Below are 18,035 nucleotides of genomic sequence, written 5' to 3'. Positions count from 1 at the left end.
AGCACTGCATGTTCCTGATAATGAGCAGGGAAAGCACACATATGTTTATGTGATGAGAGATATGGCGCTTTACACAGCCAACGGTTGTATATGTAGCATAAGCAGCATATGCAATGTAAAACTATCATTTGTGACAAAAAATGACAACTTTAATACATATATGTTGATGTCCTACAACATGTCTGTGTGTGTGTATATATATATATATATTTTTTTTTTTCTATGAAATATATATTCTAGAATAGATCCCATTTTGCTTGTTTTTTTTTGTTTTTTTTTGCAGCACATGTACTATCAGTATTTAGTCCTTATCGGTCATTATCACTTTGCACTGATAAGATGCTAATTCAAACTGACTTCTGTAGACTCTTTACAGTAGTAAGTCTGATTATTGAAACTGATTACTGTGACTCTTATAGATCAGTTTAAATATGAAAACACCACAAGGCCGTACATTAAACAATCTTTTAATGCCCACAGAACATAATGAAATTCAGTGTAACACTTGATCAATATTACATTTTTTTAAAGCAAGGCATGACACTATACAGACACTTATAAGTCAGATCTTAATGATGTATGTCAGTTGATGCTACTGAAGTGCCAGAATGAATTAATAAAAAATGATTAACTTGTGCACATGTATAAAAAAACAAAACAACAACAATAACGACTGTCTGTCTATACCCAGTATCAAAAGCTTCCTTAAACTAAAACACATTCATAACTGCAGCAGTCTATTTGATGATAAGAACCCACTGGAATATTAAAATGACCTTTATATAACAACGGGAGTCATAGATCATAGATTTAAATATTCACATATTTATTAAACAAATGGTTTCAAAAACCTTAATGGCACAATATCTTGATTCATTGAGAAATGATTTGCAAAAGTTTTTGCAGAAAACACCTCTAGTCTAGATGAACACGTTCAAGTCATTCATGGAGAACTGGAGGGAATGAAGTGCTTTTGTTCACAACGGAAATTGTAATGATCCCAGTGGGCTTTATTTTTAGATGTTCCCAAACAACGGCTCTGTGTATCCTAAAAAAGATCTTCATCTTCACACACACAAAAAAAGGTTCTAAAGGTTGTGGATGGAGATTTATGACACATTATTTTGATTCACAATATCTCTAAAACAAATTTGTCTTTTTAAACAAAATGCTATATATTATTACTCAATACAAATATGTATATTACCCGTGCACAGAAGATCTTACATTTGTAAAGCAAACAGTGCCACTTTTGGCAATCTCTTATTCATGTGGCCATGTTATGGATCATGTAAGACTATGTAAACCACCAGTGTTATATTGAAATGATATTTTCAGCATCTCATAGTCAGTCTCTAATTCTTTCCCTTTCAAAACAGCCGTTTTATAGCTGCATTGTCTATTGCACTTTGTGACAAATGACTAAAAATGAAAAATGGCACATCAGCAGTCCCTTTGCTTTTGAGAATGTGTAAACCACAGCACCCAATTTGCAATATCTAGGGAAATGACATATAATAACCAGCTAATCAGTTCAAAGTGTTTATATTGAACAAGCAATAAAAAGGACGAGTGCGGCATAGTGTTTGAGGAAGAAAACTACAATGATATACTAATATAGCATCAGATCTATTAGCCATAGAGTAGAATCCATTGGAGACCACTGAAATATGTTAATGTGAATAAAGTTGAGCAGTGGAATCATAAGGAAAGAGAACGGTCAGAGGGAGGAGTGTAGATACATGTGCGTAGGACTCATTTCATTCTGTTGATGTCCTACGGTGTCTGCAGCGGGCTATCCTCCGTCTCCAGCTGGGCCAGCTGTCTCCGCAGACTGTTCACTTTGTTCTGCAGCTCCTTGTTGTACTCTATAATATGGACCATCTCCTGATAGGCCTCATCCAAACACTTTGTGGAGCGATTCCAGCGAAGGAATATCCCTATAGAGAAAACAAGACCAAAGTAAAACTGTCACAATGTGCCTGAAATGTGATTATATATTCTCTGGTCGCTGATCAATGAACTTTTCTGGCATTTAAAAAAAAAAGGTAGGTCAGTTTGATGCTGCATGTGAGATTTAAAGGGGTAATTCCCCACTGACTATATAAAACCTGGCTGCCTATGCGGTGGATAGGCATGTTGCTGTCCAAGGCAACTCCCACCAGTCCACCCTTATTAGATAGGCTTGACCAGAGGCAAATGCTGCTTTATTTTAGTAGGAAATCCTTCTTAGCAAACTTTTAGTCATAATGGTGTTGACTTGTATTGTTTCTGGGTCCAAGAATTCAAAGAATAAATGTTTAGCGGGAGTGAGTTACTTTTGGTTTCCAGTGAAGGATCCAGCGCGTTATAAGCAGCGGCTAAAGGCTCCAAATAATCGTAAATATGGAGAGAACGCTGCGATGGAAAATCTGAAATACCTCCGTGTTTGTAGTCAACATTTCAAACTTTTAGGGCAAACGGAGGGGAAAAACTGAAAGGAACTGCCATTCCATCAGTTAAATTAAGGAACTGGGAGCGCAACGCCATAGAAAGCTGTGTTATTTGCCGTCAGATTCTGTTCCCCCCATGTTTCTTACACAATGAGTTTCTAATATTTATCAAACTGCTGCCATAGTGTTCCATTTTTCCCATAATGCTGTTTATGTGAATTTCTCGGCCCAGGTAAAGAGTAAACATTTATTTACAGTAGTGCTGCACGATTAATCATATCACAATCGCGATGTCAAGCCTATGTGATTATATGATGCACACCGACACTGAGCAGAGAGAGCAGGGCTGCCAACTCTCACTCATTCAACGTGAGACTCACGCAGTTGACACTTTTCACACGCTCTCATGCCACACATTTTCTCACGCAGAGAAAAAACGAGACAGAGCAGGTTACTTCTGATAGGAAACAAATTATCAGCTCTCAGATTCTGTCAATTTTATTCAAATTCAAACAATAGCGTTTTGCCGCTTGTAAATGTGACGTGACAGATAGTGGTCGTGAACCGAACATCTCTTACTCTTTACTAGTTAATAGTAAATAAACACGAATGAAGTGTTTGTTGAAAGATACAATACAACTTACCGAAATGTTTATGCCTCATACTTAATATCGATCAATCAGTGTTTTTCAACCGCAGAAAGAGGTCAATAAAACAGCTGGAGAACAATGTCACATAACGTTACATTTACCTCAGGAAAGCCATTTGATAGTTGGCAAGACAAATTATATAGAGGAGTATTTTGCTAAATATGTGCACTATATTAAATATTTATTATATTTTTCTTATATCATTAAAATATTGTAACATTGTTATTATAGCCTAGTAAAAAACAGATTATATTGTTATTTTTAACCTTTAATAATAATACCAGCTGACAGGGCTCTCTGTATGTTTACAGCATTAGTTGAGATTTTTTCATTAGTACCTAATATTTATCCAAATGAATCGATATTGAATCAAGATCGGAATCAAATCACAAGATTTGACTTGAAATCGTGAAATTTGTGTTAAGCAATAATAAAAACAGTAGCCTACCAGTCATTATACCATGTAAACATTGTAACGTTGTCACCAAACTTCTTCAAAATTCTGTTTAGTTACCAAATGTTTTTACAATCACAATAATCTTACACCAAAAATAATCCACTGACTCTGAGTTTATTTATACACGTTACAACCTACTTAAATGTCCTGACTTGTCTGGACAGAATGTTCAAAATATCTTATTTTCATGAGCATACAAAAGTTCTTATTTATGGTTCTATTTATTTTATACTATTGTACTATTGAGACAATAACAAGTTTGCAGTAACGCAAAGATGTCATTATTTCATTTTGTAAAAAATATTATTTTAATTCGAAAACACTGTGCATTTAGTTGTTGTTGCTAGTTTGAGTTGAGAAATACACATTTCAGCATTACCACTAATCTGTGTGCAATTTCCTTGAGAACCAAGCAAGTTAACTCATGAAACCATTTATTATATCGCAATCCCATACCGCAATCGCAATATTGACCTCAATAATCGCAATATGACATTTTTCCCAAATCGTGCAGCCCTAATTAACACATATAATAACAACATTGTAACAACACAGTGAGGTTACACTATAATGCTTTGGAAGAAATGCCACAAGCTGAAAAAAACATGAAACATTCAGTTTCCATGACAGGCAGTAAGCATAATCAATTGCACCAAGTGTCTCAGCATATGTTTACACGTGCATATGCAATTAAGCTACAGTGGGTTTTTTTGTGTAGTTGAGCTACAGTCTTCATCTGTCTTCATCTGCATAATCAAATATTTTAAGGATTAAATAAACATTACACAATACACAAGAGCATAACGCAGAGGCTAATTGTAGATTAACATACATGCACATGCTGGATGAAGACAAGCTACAATCACATTTTATAGGTCTGTTAGTCTGAATAAAAATTAGAACAATTTCAGTCAGACTAAAGCATTTATATGATATTTTATATAATTAAATAAAATGTATTATAGTTTAAATTCATATTAAATGCAATTAGCCAAATTTTAGAGTGCTTCTTTGACCCACCTAAGAAGGACTTTTAGTAAATCTGTATTTGTAATGTATACTTTAAATGTCAATTGTATTGATACTATGTCATGTCATGTCTTGTACGCACGGCTAAAGTAGTTCCTGCTTGCATTACAGTTCCGTATAACTTCACCAAATGATTTCAGTTATTTGAAAGGTCTTTACAGACTACAGAACTAAAACCCACAACGACACTGACCAAGCAAATAAATATAGTAAACAATAGGATAAAAATGACACATTAAATGACACATTATTTCCATGTTTTTGCCACAAAATTGCATCTTATGTACGGACAGCACATACTCTCTTTCTCTCTTCCTCTCAAACGCACACATACAGTACGGACACGCACTCACACAGAAACGTGTTGTTAGCGCTGCTCTAATGATTTTATCAGTAAACTGGTTTTGCAACTTAAAAGCTACATGACATTTCTCACTAGCGAGGTAATGACAGCGCTGTTCTTGGAGCAGATAAACGTACAGTTTCGCTATTAGTAGAGTCGCTATTGCCGAACACTGTTGAGAGACGCACAGACTCGGGTAATTCACACACGCTTCATCTCTCTCTCTCTCTCTCTATTTACTGCATTAGCCTGCTAGTGCTATCAGTGGCTGAAGCCTCCGTTACTAGCTCTAAAATTACGTTTTGGAATTAGCAACAGAGGGATGAGAAGAGAGAGATGTGTAAGAAATTAGTCCTACACACAAGAACGTTTTAAGGACAAAAACCTGACATATGTTTTGGAATTCATCATCTGAACAATGACTTGAGGTGTGGTTACTGTAGTATAAGTGGAATAATTGACTCCTGGCATTTGAATTATTAGATAGTAATGCACACCGAGGTGTAAGGGTGTGCATTATTTTCTAATTATTTAATGGCCCGTCTTCATTTATCCCTTACTTTGCAACTTCAACATTACAAATGTGTAATTGCAATTTAGTAAAATTTAAATATATTAACTTTAAATGCATTATCAAATAACACTGCAGTTAAAATGATAATAAAGTACTTCATGTGTGCTTTAGTATGTTATCAAAATAAGTGTACATGGGATACAAATAAGCAACATTTTTAAATGAACTTTTAGCAAAGCCATGCCATACCTCAAGGTTTTACATAAGGAAACATTCAGAATGACTGGAATCTTTGTCGCCACACCCATGTTTCTGAGCGCACGTACAGCTGACAGTCTTTAATGATGTCAGCAGCAGAGCAAACTGGTCAATACCCACCCGACTGTGAAATTAACACTAGATTAGTTGTTCCTCAAAGGACCTTGAAGCTTAAATTCTTTTGGCACACGGTCCTCCCATTCTTTCAATTATTACTCAATGCAAAGGCTTTTCAGATCCCATATTTTAATATCGCCTACCTTTAAAATAAATAGTTTAAACTAGCTCTTTTGGTGACTACATAATCGGTTAGTTTCATTTCATAGTTTAGATGAAATGTGGAAAATACTATTAATAAAGAATGAGTTGGTGTGTCCAAACGTTTGCCTGGGAGTGTATATGAAAGGTCTAAACATATCTGTGAGTTGTTTGAGAACTGCTCATGTGACTGAAAGTGAACCCCATGGCACTAAACTCCGTGTCTGCTTGGCTGATTTTCCTGAAAGAGTCCCTTTCACTGCACCTTTGAAATAGAGCCATGACAGGTTCCAGAGGTGAGGACTAAAAAAAAATGACAGGCACAGAGGTCATCGGGGTTGAATCATTGTCACACTTGTGAATTCCACGTGACGTAATATGCATCCGCTGAAAGGTTTAAAACAAGCATTACTGAAGCTGAAGTTGCTTCTTTAATGCTTCTTTAATATCTTAAACATGATATTTTTGGGGGGCGAGTTTTCCTGAAAGTAATTCAAATTTCAACAGATCTAAATGAATCATTAAATTCAAAATAAAATTAACTGGGAAATTTAGCACATTTTATCTTTGTCTAATCTGTCAAGAAAACCACCATCTTTGCCTTAACACACACAATTATTTTTTATTTTTTTACAGCAGACAACAGGTGTGTTCTTTGCAATTTTAAGTAATTCATTTAAATAAAATTTGATTAAAATATAAATCATTTAAATAATAATTTTTAATTAATTTCATATTATTTACATACAATTTTATATAATTGTATTTAAATTATTAAAAAAAAAACTAAATAACATACAGTTTAAAATAACAAATAGCCTAAAGAGGATAGATGACTTTCATTACACCAGAAAAATGATAATAATTCAGATGTAAAGTTTGTTAAACATGGTTTTGAAGTGTCACTAATTCACAAGATATCTATAGGTTCGTCTACATCATGGAAGAATGGTGACATACTGTTACGGTCATTTCAAAACACGCAAGGATCTCACAATCCACACGTTGCACATCTAAAGTGTCAAGGCAGAAATATAGCTAAAGCACCAAACAACACGTGACTGCCACCTACAGGTTAACTGGGTAAACGCATGGTGTCATGATATAATATTTCGTGTCACTCACCCTCCCACAGCAGCAGGCTCTGAGGTGCCACAGACGGCCAGATGACCAGGTTATTGGGCTCATACAGCGGGTTCAGAAATCGCTCCAGCTCCTGAGGACGGTTCACCCATGACCACAGAGACACGGTTTTCTGAGACAGCTGCAGCTTCACCCTGAAACATTACATAGAAAGTACTAAGTTTACATTTACACCCAAACTTAACAGTAAAGTTTATGTTATGAGGAGCCAGACACATCCAGCCGCTGCCATCCGTTATCTTAAATAAGCAAACAAAAAGCCTTTCACCAATTCTACTCTTCAAGCTTAACCCTAACATTCATAAACATTTTGAGTTGCTGAATAAAGAACCTTTCAGTTTTTCTTTGTGCAAAGACTTTACAAATCTAAACAATCTGTATTCACTAAAGAATCTTTTGTGGAATAAAAAGGTTCTATGGATGTTAAATCTTCTTTGTGGAACTAAACCCAAACCGAACCAAAACGAAACCTGTTCTCTGGAGTTTAAAGGCCAGATTTATGTCATCACACATATTACACAATATTTATTGTCAGTAAATGACTGTACCAAATCTGGACATTTTGAAATGTGATACACATTTTAGCAATAAGTGGCAAAACATTGCACAACACATTTACCAAAACATCCTGCGCAGAATAAGAAACAAACACAAAAGGGTCACGGCCAGCTACAAGCTGACCTCTGCTGACGTATGAGTGTTGACAGAAGAGGTCATGACCTCTGCTCCTGAACATATCTTTCCATACGGATAGAATTACAACCTGCCAACCAAAATGTTTAACACAGAGTGTACTTGGAAACGTCAAGTGAAAAATACAGCCCTCTTCTGAATGCCAACCCTAGCAGTTCTCCTCTGAATCCACACTTTGGAGATGCAATTATCTCACAGGCTGTTGGGTTAACTTCAGAATAATGGGACAGGGCCTGTGTTGGCTAGTTAGAAATTAGGGGTGATGTATCAGGGATTGTAGAAACAAAGTTTTTACAAGAAGGTTTTATGTGATGTAATAGAGGAAATGAGATAATCTGTAAATGAATGTGAGAATCTGTAAACTAACCTTTCGGCCACTCTGTTTCCAAGGAAAGTGCCAAACTGTGAGGCATAGGTGTGCTCGAAAAGCATGATCAGGAAATTCTCATTGAACTGGAAGGAGCAGGGGAACTGCCGCAGGATCTGCCACACGCAGTCCAGGAAGAGCAGGAACACGGGCGCTTCACTTCGAGGCTTCCCGTTTGAGTATGCAGACTGCGCACAACGCTGCTGGAACGGGTGACCGGCCTGGAGGCAAAGGATTTCATACATCACAGATTATGATCATTTTATAAAATAAAACCACAAAATTCCGCTCCCTAGTTCCCTATTGTTAATCGAATTCAGCAGTAGCAAAGGTGTTGATTCTCTTAACACTGACACTATATAAGACGCTATATAAGACGTTGCATACAGTGACATTATGAAATAAGCACTTGTCCTACAATTTTTTATTAAGAAAAACATAAATGTACATGCATATTAGCATTCAGACATAAAACAAATATAATACAATGTTTTTTTACTGTCTCTTATATTCACCAAGGCTGCATTTATTTGATAAAAAAATACAGTAAAATCAGTAATATTGTGAAATAATACTACTACAATTTAAAACAACTGTTTTCTATATTTTATTTCTAAAATGTCATTTATTCCTGTGATGGCGAGTTTTCAGCATCATTACTCCAGTCTTCAGTGTCACATGATCCTTCAGAAATCATTCTAATATGCTGATTTGCTGCTCAAGAAATATTTCTTATTATTCTTATTATCATTATATCAATGTCAAAAACAGTTGTGCTGCATTTTTTTTTTTTTTTTTTTGCATTTAAAAATATAGATCTTTTGTAACATTATTATCGTATTTACTGTTCAATTTTCAAATAAATGCATCCTTGCTGAAATAAAAACCTTACGGACCTCAAATTTTGCATGATAAAATCCATAAATTAAAAAGTAAAAATTAAAAGCTTTTTTTTTTAAAACATCTAAGAACTAAAATTCCTTTGTCTCTCTCACACACACACACACACACACACACACACACATTACAAAGGCTACTTTTATGGAAATAATAGTGTTAAAGGGATACTTCACCGTTTTTTCATATTAAACTATGTTATTCCCTTAACTAAGACGAGTTGATACATACCTCTCTCGTCTCAGTGCGTGCACTAAATCCCTCTGTCTTGCGGCGAAACTTTGTTAGCCCAGTTCATTTAATATGGGCCAAGCAGAGAAGCTACCAAACACCTCCACGTTTTCCCTATTTAAATACAGTTACTCGCGAAGTGTAACTCGACTTAGAACGGTGACACAAAACAAAACGTTGCGCTTTTCTAAGCGTGTAAAATGGATAACTATATTGTATGGCGGAATACCATAGCAAGTGCTTGTAAGCACTTCGACTTGGCGCAGTAATATCTTCACTCGTGAAAAATCCTCTCACCGGCCCCCGCTCCCTCTAGTGAAGATATTACTGCGCCAAGTCGAAGTGCTTACAAGCACTTGCTATGGTATTCCGCCATACAAAATAGTTATCCATTTTACACGCTTAGAAAAGCGCAACGTTTTGTTTTGTGTCACCGTCCTAGGTCGAGTTACACTTCGCGAGTAACTGTATTTAAATAGGGAAAACGTGGAGGTGTTTGGTAGCTTCTCTGCTTGGCCCATATAAAATGAACTGGGCTAACAAAGTTTCGCCGCAAGACAGAGGGATTTAGTGCACGCACTGAGACGAGAGAGGTATGTATCAACTCGTCTTAGTTAAGGGAATAACATAGTTTAATATGAAAAAACGGTAAAGTATCCCTTTAAACAAAACTAAATTCTTAAAGCAACATAAGTTCTTTCAGCTTGATATTTATTTCCTGTATAATAATGTTAGTTTTGATTCCCCCCCAATGTTTTTTTGAAAGACAGAATATACATTTACACTTGTGCTCACCCTGATGCCCTACGACAATATTTCTAGTGTGTAAATATAGTGCGCAGCCAGTAATCTACTGTATTTTTTCACTGCATTCTGGAAATTTCTAAGGAGAGAGCTGGAATGATTTTGACAGTGGGACAGCCTTACAAATGGCCGACCCCTAGGGAACTAGGGAGCAGAGTTGAAACAAATCAAGCATGTCTGAATAAAAGAGTTTTCCTTATAACCTCCCTCACCTGTAACCACTCTCGCTCGATCAGCGCCTCAAAGCCACGGATGGTTCTGCATGCCGGATCGAGGATGATCTGGGCGAGAGACGTCACCTGCAGTGTCGAATCAGTGCCCTCCGTGCCATGAACCAGAACTGACGCCCCTTCCCTGCAAAACACCACAAATAACGCACATTACACATTATGAAAATGACTTAAGAGAGAAAAGAAAAACATTTCAGCTGTGATTTTTGGGATGTTAAGCACTTCCTCCGATCCCAGTTTGAAATTGCACTCAGTTTGAGATTATTTAGCTCACACATAGTGCTAAAAACCTGATAATGAACTACATGCCAAAAAAGCGTTTAAAACAGCAGCACTGGTGGTATAAACATAATGATGATTACACCATGACAATTGCAGTAATTAACACCACAACAAGCTTTGCAACAAATGTGCTGAGAAACAGGGCGGCAGCAGCTTTTGTAATTAACTTAGAATAGAGCTAAAACAGTAATTAACACAGTATGCACAGTATGGCATAAGCAGATCTGTCTGTGGTGTAATGGGTCTGTGACAGGAACAGACAGACGTCTCAACAGATGTACCTGTCAATGCACTGTGCAGCCAGGCAGGCCGTGGTGAGGATTTCCTTAACATGACTCTGCCAGTTGGAGGCTTCAAGTTTACTGAGCCAGCGGTCCATGCTGTGAGACTGATCATTGCACGCCTCCACCAGCTTTATCAGACTCTCCTGCAGAACATTAGACCTGTGGGAGAACAGCTGTCAGATTATAGTCCCAGTTACAGAACTCATTTGTGCAGCTGTGTTTGCCTGCTCACAAACGATATGCTTCAGCTCTGAATTGGCATTTCAGCTGCAATAGATGTGTATTTTCAGGCTTATGCCTAAAAGATTTTAACTAACAAGTCCCCTGATAAATGTACAGTCTCAGATGGTCCAAAGTTTGTTCATTGACTGTCTGACTCTGATGCATATTAGTCACATAATTGAGAAGTACTTTGGCAAGGTCTAATCTGCCTTATGCAACTTTATCAGTACCTGGAAACCAAGCTGAGTGCTTATGAAATGGTCACTGGGTTTGCCAAAGTTAAAAGTTAAAATTAGCCCGTTGCGATGAAACAGGAGAGAAGATTGAGTTATGTTTTAGATTATGCATAATTTACAATGTCAATTCAAAACAAGAAGAATAGATCTTATTGTGGATGATTCATCCATGTACAACATACATTTACAAAATAGCTGTAAAAATTAGAAATTTCATTTTGTGAGGACTTTAAAAATGTGTGCCATCACATTTTTGAAAGATAGTCAGTTTTTGTTTAAAGGGATCATCTGATGCTATTTTAAAAGTTCAGTATTGTAATTATTTTATTCATTAAAAGTTCATTATTTTAACTTTTTGTGCGCGAAAAAAAAGAAAGAAAAAAAAGAAAGACTTTTTTCAACTATTCATTTTCTTCAGTGTGGGCCTTCTGAGTGAGTTGACGTAGTGTAACAGTGCAGCGCTTCTGGGTTGTACGTCAGAACGTAGGCTCACTATTGGCCGACGCTGGTCATGTGTGTGATGCGTGTGATGCTGGCCAACAGTGAGCCTACGTTCTGACGTAGAAAATGAATAGTTGAATTAACTATTTTGAATAAGCGTAATTTTTGTTTTTTTTGCGCACAAAAAGTATTCTCGTCGCTTGATAAACTTAAGGTTGAGCCACTGTAGTCACTTGGACTATTTTAACAATGTCTTTACAAAATGTTCTGGGATGGCAGATATCGATTACCTAGCAGCCTATGAAGGAGTGAGGCAGCTCTCAGATTTCATCAAAAATATCTTAATTTGTGTTCCGAAGATGAACGAAAGTCTTACGGGGTTGGGACAACATGAGGGTGAGTAATTACTGACATAATTTAAATTTTTGGTTGAACTATCCCTTTAAGGGGATAGTTCACTTTGAAATTAAATTTTGGTATGTTTTAGCTTACCTCAAGGGCATCCAAGATGTAGGTGTCTTTTTTTCCGCAGTAGTTTCAATTTTGATATTTTTAGGTCAAACCGTTCTTGTCTGTCAGTCATATAATGCAGATTGGCTACGGTTTTGCAGTAGCCAATGCGACATCTAGTGTATATATCTATACCCGCTCGCGCTCTCAGATCATTTGGACGCAGCTGTGTTCAAGAGGTAAAAACGATATAAATACTGTTAGTTTTCTCACACAAACCGCTCGTTTCGTGTCTTAGGCCATCAATGTGTACTTACGATGGGGAATTGTTTAATTTGGACGATGGGGAATTGTTTTAATTTGGACTCTGTGCATGCTCTTTGAGACAGTGACCATCGACCTGCATTATATGACTGACAGACAAGAACGGTTTGACCTAAAAATATAAAAATTGAAACTACTGCGGAAAAAAAGACACCTACATCTTGGATGCCCTTGAGGTAAGCTAAAACATACCAAAATTTTATTTCAAATTGAACTATCCCTTTAAAAACTTGATTTTTGCCACAGGGGGTCTTTTAGCAAATCTCTAAATAAATATACATTTTTCATACTGTACATTATAATGTTGTGATGTCTAAATTTACTTCTAACATTTTAAACTATTATTTTAATTTTAATTTTTTACATTTATTTGGATAAAATAGTATTACATTTATCATAAAATGAAAATGATTATCAGCCAGAATATTAATATTATGCATCTCTACTATGCAGTTAGGATGGCTCTGCGAGAATAATTGGATAAACACCTCTCAATGGCTTTATGGATCCTCCTCCACTGCGGGTAGTTGGCTTCCTGTTCAAATCCTCCTCCGCGAGCTTTAGCCTGCTGCGCTATCGCTATAGTCCGTGTGTCGATGATATAACCACGCTTCCCAGCGCAAAGCGTGGCATTGATCAGTTTCTCGTCTTCTTTGCAGCGGCGCCCATTGGTTCCTGTTAGTGGCTGCGCTGCTCGCATCATCACCTGTGGACAGCGAGATCAGGGTCTGTATTAAATAGATCAATATTTGGAGACAACATTTTCAAAGTGCATTTCTAACCATGCCGTTTTTCTTGTGGTAGTAACTGAGCATAGGGAAACGGCCACCGTGGCGGAAGGAAGCAGCTTTGCAGAGACTTTCATCATCGATGTCTTTGGGCACGGTCAGTAGGGACGGGTACGAGGGGCACACGCTGAAGTCTTTATTGACCTCACTCAGTCTCCATTCATCTGTCTGAGAGAGGACCACAGAGCAGTTTTTAGACAGTTCCTTTTAAAATCAAAATAACACAAATCAAAAACAGAAAACCTAATTCTAACATTCTAATTGGAAACTAATAGGGGCTTAGAATAAGCTGACATACACTACTCTACCCTTCAATAGTTTAAACTCACTAAGATTTGGTTTTTGAAAGAAATTAATACTTTTATTCCGCAAGAATACATTTAATTGATCAAAAGTGACAAACTTCTATAATGTTACAATTATTTCAAATAAAGTTCTTTTGAACGTTCTATTAATAAAAGAATCCTTAAAACAATTTCAAAGTTTCCACTAAAATATTAAACAGAAGGGTCATGTGACACAGAAGACTGGAGTAATGATGCTGAAAATTCAGCTTTGCCATCACAGGAATATTACATTTTACAATCTTTTAAAACAGATCATTTAAATTGTAATATTATTTCACAACGTTTGGAGCTGTATGAGTTTCTTTCTTCTGCTGAACACAAAAGAAGATATTTTGAAGAATGTTGTTATCAAACAGTTGACCGGTAGCCATTGACTTCCATAGTATGGAAAAAAATATCATGGAAGTCAATGGATGCCGTCAACTGTCTGGTTATCCACAGACATTCTTCAAAATATCTTCTTTTGTGTTCAGCAGGTTTGGAACAACTTGAGGGTGAGTAAACGATGACAGAACTTTCATTTTTGGGTGAACTATCCCTTTAATATTAAACAATATTATTGATTTGACTACACTGACACTATTTGATGCGAACTGAACTGAGCTGGACGACGACATCAATGTTTTTCTCTATAGATGTAAATGAACTAATTTAATAATTGATGATCTTTACAACGGATCTGAATCAACACTGAACTGATGAACAATGACACTATTTTCTTTTAGAGCTGCTGTAGAGCCGAAATAAGCTGTTTGCATCATTGAATCATTTTCCTGTTATCATTGTATAGCTGCTTTGAAACAATCTGTATCGTATTTCATATATAAATAAAGGTGACTTGAATTGACAATATTCCTGTTTTACTCTGTCTTGATAAATGCAGCCATAAGAGTCTTCTTTCAAAAAACATTAAAAAACCTTACCGTCCCCAAACTTTTGAACGGTAGTGTATGAAATACTAGCTGTATTTATATTAAAATTGGATCTCAGAACATGTAATCATGAGCATTTGTTCCCTGGCTTCCCATAGAGAACAATCTGAAAAAACGAACAATGATACACTGAGAAAATGTATCACAATTTTTTTCTGATGACCTCAGTGTCAAGGCTTCTAGGGATAAAACAATACCATAGACTCCAGATCTTTGAAAGCCTCCTCTGGTATGAACAACTGCCATCCATCCTCAATAACCTCAAACAGAGGACGGTAGAAGAAGGGATACATCAGGGACACAGAGTCCAGCGTGGACAGAGCCTGAAAGATGAACCATCATAACCTGAACACTAACAGCATAAACTGATGAGTAGAAATTAGTAGATCCTCAGGTTATTATTTGTCTATTATTATTATGCTTTATGAGTGAGTACTAAATAATGCAGTCTTACCTCAATTGAGCTGGCAATATTAAGACACTCCTCCATGCCAGGTATGTCCAGCTGAATCACCCGCAGGTCTTTACACTTTACAATAATAGTTCCCAAGGATCCAACAAACCTGCACACATTAGGTCAGTAAGATTTTTTTATGTTTTTGAGAGAAGTCTCTTATGCTCACCGTGGCTGCATTTATTTGATCAAAAAAAGGGATAGTTCACCCAAAAAATTTAATTCTGTCATCATTTACTCACCCTTATGTTGTTCCAAACCTGTATGAGTTTCTGTCTTCTGCTGAACTAAAAAGAATATATTTTTGAAGAATGCTGGTAACCAGACAGTTGACATTGACTTCCATAGTAGGAAAAACATACTATGGAAGTCAATGGCTACCATTAACTTTCTTGTTATCAACATTGTTTAAAATATCTTTGTTAGTGTTCAACAGAAAAAATACAGGTTTGGAACAAAATGAGGGTGAGTAAATGAAGACAGAATTTTCATTTTTGGGTGAACTGTCCCTTTAAAATAACCTTTCGGTATGTCAGCAGTGGTACCTTTTCTCAATAGAGTCAATGTTGGTATGAAGCAGCCAGAGCTCCTCGGTGTTATCCTGGCGAGAGGACAAAATGAGGTGATGTCCCGTCAGACACAGAGTTCCCTCCACAGTGGGCATGAAGGGTCGGTGGAGGACCACCCCATCCGCACGAGGGGTTTTGATCAGCTCAGCAAACTCCATGATCTTTTGAGAGGCACAAGAAACCTGGGAGAGTCAATGGGACATGAAACAGTTATGAATACTGTAATGCATTCGAAATACATTCATTACATCTTAAGATTCTTTTTTTGTGTGTGTGTGTGTGTGTATGTTTGTTATTGTTGTGTGATTAGCATATATTTAGTTAGTTATATGTATATAACATTCTTTTTTTATTTAGCTAAGAAATGTCTTTGTACTGTTGATAAGAGGTTTGTTATTATTAATGTATTGTAGATGTGGATTTTGTATCTGCTGCAGGCTGGAAAACAAGACAAGCAAAGAGACAGCAGTAAGAAAAATACCACATTCGTCTATTTTACTTGAAGGAGCATAAATCAGATATATATGTTTCTTTATAAACAATTATTGTAACATATACAATGTATCTGTGCAAATTTCTCTCGGCTCGCTGTGTCATCACACTGAAATTATGACAACAGACGGGATATGCAGCTTTGAGTCGCTCGTACTAAAAACTGTTCAGAGGCACTCGACAGAAAACCGTAAATGCAATGTAACTTGTCAAGAACAAAATGTGCAATATTAACATGTACTTAGATTAGATGACAGCGGTAACAACAACATTCCTCTCACCAACACTTCCTTGTCTTCCACTCCTTTGTTGGATCTGACAACAGACCGCAAGCAAATATGAAGCAATATCGCCACCTACTGGTTTGGGTGAACGCGAGGGAGAACGAAAGCCATTGAGTGATTATTTTAATAAATACTACTATTTTTAAGTAGTTATATAAAATACAATATAATTATATAAATATAATTTTAGGTTTATAAAATATATTGACTTCACCAGAGAGACATGATCACAAAACATTAGTGACGAACAACACCATGACAATTACAACATGCAAAAGTTAAACAATGTTATACACAATAGAAGAGATTAGGAACAAGTTTTATATGTTGATATTAGGCCTATTTTTGCTTGCAAATAGGTTCTTCTCAATTACTAGCTTAATAAATAAATAAATAAATAAAAATGTTAATTCCTAATTATCAGCAGGATCTATATCTGAATTTTGTAAATAAACCAAATTTAGAATGCTTGACAGGAATGCATTTATGTAGACTTCACAATCAGGACTATTGTTTTCATTAGTTGAACTGTGGACTGTACATTTGTGGAACTGAACAAACAGTTCTGGAATGTATTCCAGGGAATACTCTCTACTTGCTTCTTAATGTTATCCATTCAACCTTACAGGTGTTACTGGCAGTACTGAGAGTTTAGAACACTGCTGACGCGAAAATTTTTGGCAATGAGTACAAAAAAAACTAAAAATCATTAATTTCGTGGCACAGGAATTTAAAAAACAGTGAAATTCTCTAATGTTCACCAGAGTACAAAGTCTTCTCAATTACTTTATTTTTTAATGAAAATATGTACAATAATTTCCACACACAACATTTTTTTTTTTTTTTTTTATTAAATAGAAATTAAAAAAAGATATTCTCACAATATTCATTACCTCTTTTTCTTTCTGTGATTTCTTGGAACTGTATTATAAAATTGTACTGTACTATCATTTCGCAAAGGTTTAATGGGGTTATTAAAATAAAATAAAATAAAATAAAATAAAATAAAATAAAATAAAATAAAATAAAATAAAATAAAATAAAATAAAATAAAATAAAATAAAATAAAATAAAATAAAATAAAATAAAATAAAATAAAATAAAATAAAATAAAATAAAATAAAATAAAATAAAATAAAATAAAATAAAATAAAATAAAATTAAATTAAATTAAATTAAATTAAATTAAATTAAAAATGTTTCTGCACGACTCTACAGGATAAGTGGTTTGGAGAATGGATGGATTGAAAATATTTGTTTTATTTGAATAGATATTTTACTGCCTTATAATATTTCAAGCATCTTTGACAGATTTGCAGCATTTACTGTTGACTTAGAGAATTTTTTCAGTGAAGTGTGTGTGTGTGTGTGTGTGTGTGTGTGTACACCTGTATGAATCTACAACAGCTCCTGCTGTAGTCATAGCAGAATCCTGCTGGGAGCAGAGTGGCCTCCTGTTGATGAGGAAGATGAGTGTTTCTTGAGCGCTGTGAGCGATTACAGTCACTGCATTATTTAGCTTGAGTTACATGTGTGCCATGAAGACCTACACTCCCCCCAAAAATATGCGGCTCCATTTGCTCTCATTAAAAATGCATGCTGTTTGTGTGTGAGAAAGAAAAAA

At 35.8% G+C, this 18,035-nt stretch overlaps 1 protein-coding gene across 2 annotated transcripts; it reads right to left on the bottom strand.

The window, feature by feature from the left end:
• Positions 1-451: 451 nt before the first annotated feature.
• mtmr9 (myotubularin related protein 9) lies at positions 452-16,481 on the bottom strand. 2 transcript variants are annotated; one of them, XM_082146851.1, is made up of 11 exons: positions 16,409-16,481; positions 15,612-15,817; positions 15,067-15,175; positions 14,810-14,935; positions 13,328-13,501; positions 13,034-13,251; positions 10,870-11,031; positions 10,289-10,430; positions 8,145-8,365; positions 7,067-7,218; positions 452-1,940 (listed from the first exon to the last, which is right to left on the bottom strand). In XM_082146851.1, exons 2-11 carry the CDS (start codon positions 15,791-15,793, stop codon positions 1,777-1,779), a joined length of 1,650 nt encoding a protein of 549 aa, XP_082002977.1. In that variant the 5' UTR covers positions 15,794-15,817; positions 16,409-16,481; the 3' UTR covers positions 452-1,776. The 2 variants fall into 2 exon arrangements, with proteins under 2 accessions (XP_082002977.1, XP_082002978.1); XM_082146852.1 differs by having other exon boundaries at positions 16,369-16,432.
• Positions 16,482-18,035: the final 1,554 nt, after the last annotated feature.

The sequence above is a fragment of the Leuciscus leuciscus genome, assembly GCF_965113295.1.
Source record: "Leuciscus leuciscus genome assembly, chromosome: 19".
Lineage (NCBI taxonomy): Eukaryota > Metazoa > Chordata > Actinopteri > Cypriniformes > Leuciscidae > Leuciscus > Leuciscus leuciscus.
Note: the sequence above shows the minus strand (reverse complement) of the source record. Positions and strands in the feature narration are given on the sequence as shown.

What these genes read in the sequence shown, in the direction of transcription:
- mtmr9 (XM_082146851.1), bottom strand. Translation starts at nt 15,793, where the DNA reads ATGGAGTTTGCTGAGCTGATCAAAACCCCTCGTGCGGATGGGGTGGTC. An exon ending in TCGAGCGAGAGTGGTTACAG is followed by an intron (nt 8,366 to 10,288) that starts GTGAGGGAGGTT and finishes CTTTGCCTCCAG; the next exon opens with GCCGGTCACCCGTTCCAGCA. An exon ending in GGAAACAGAGTGGCCGAAAG is followed by an intron (nt 7,219 to 8,144) that starts GTTAGTTTACAG and finishes GTAATGTTTCAG; the next exon opens with GGTGAAGCTGCAGCTGTCTC.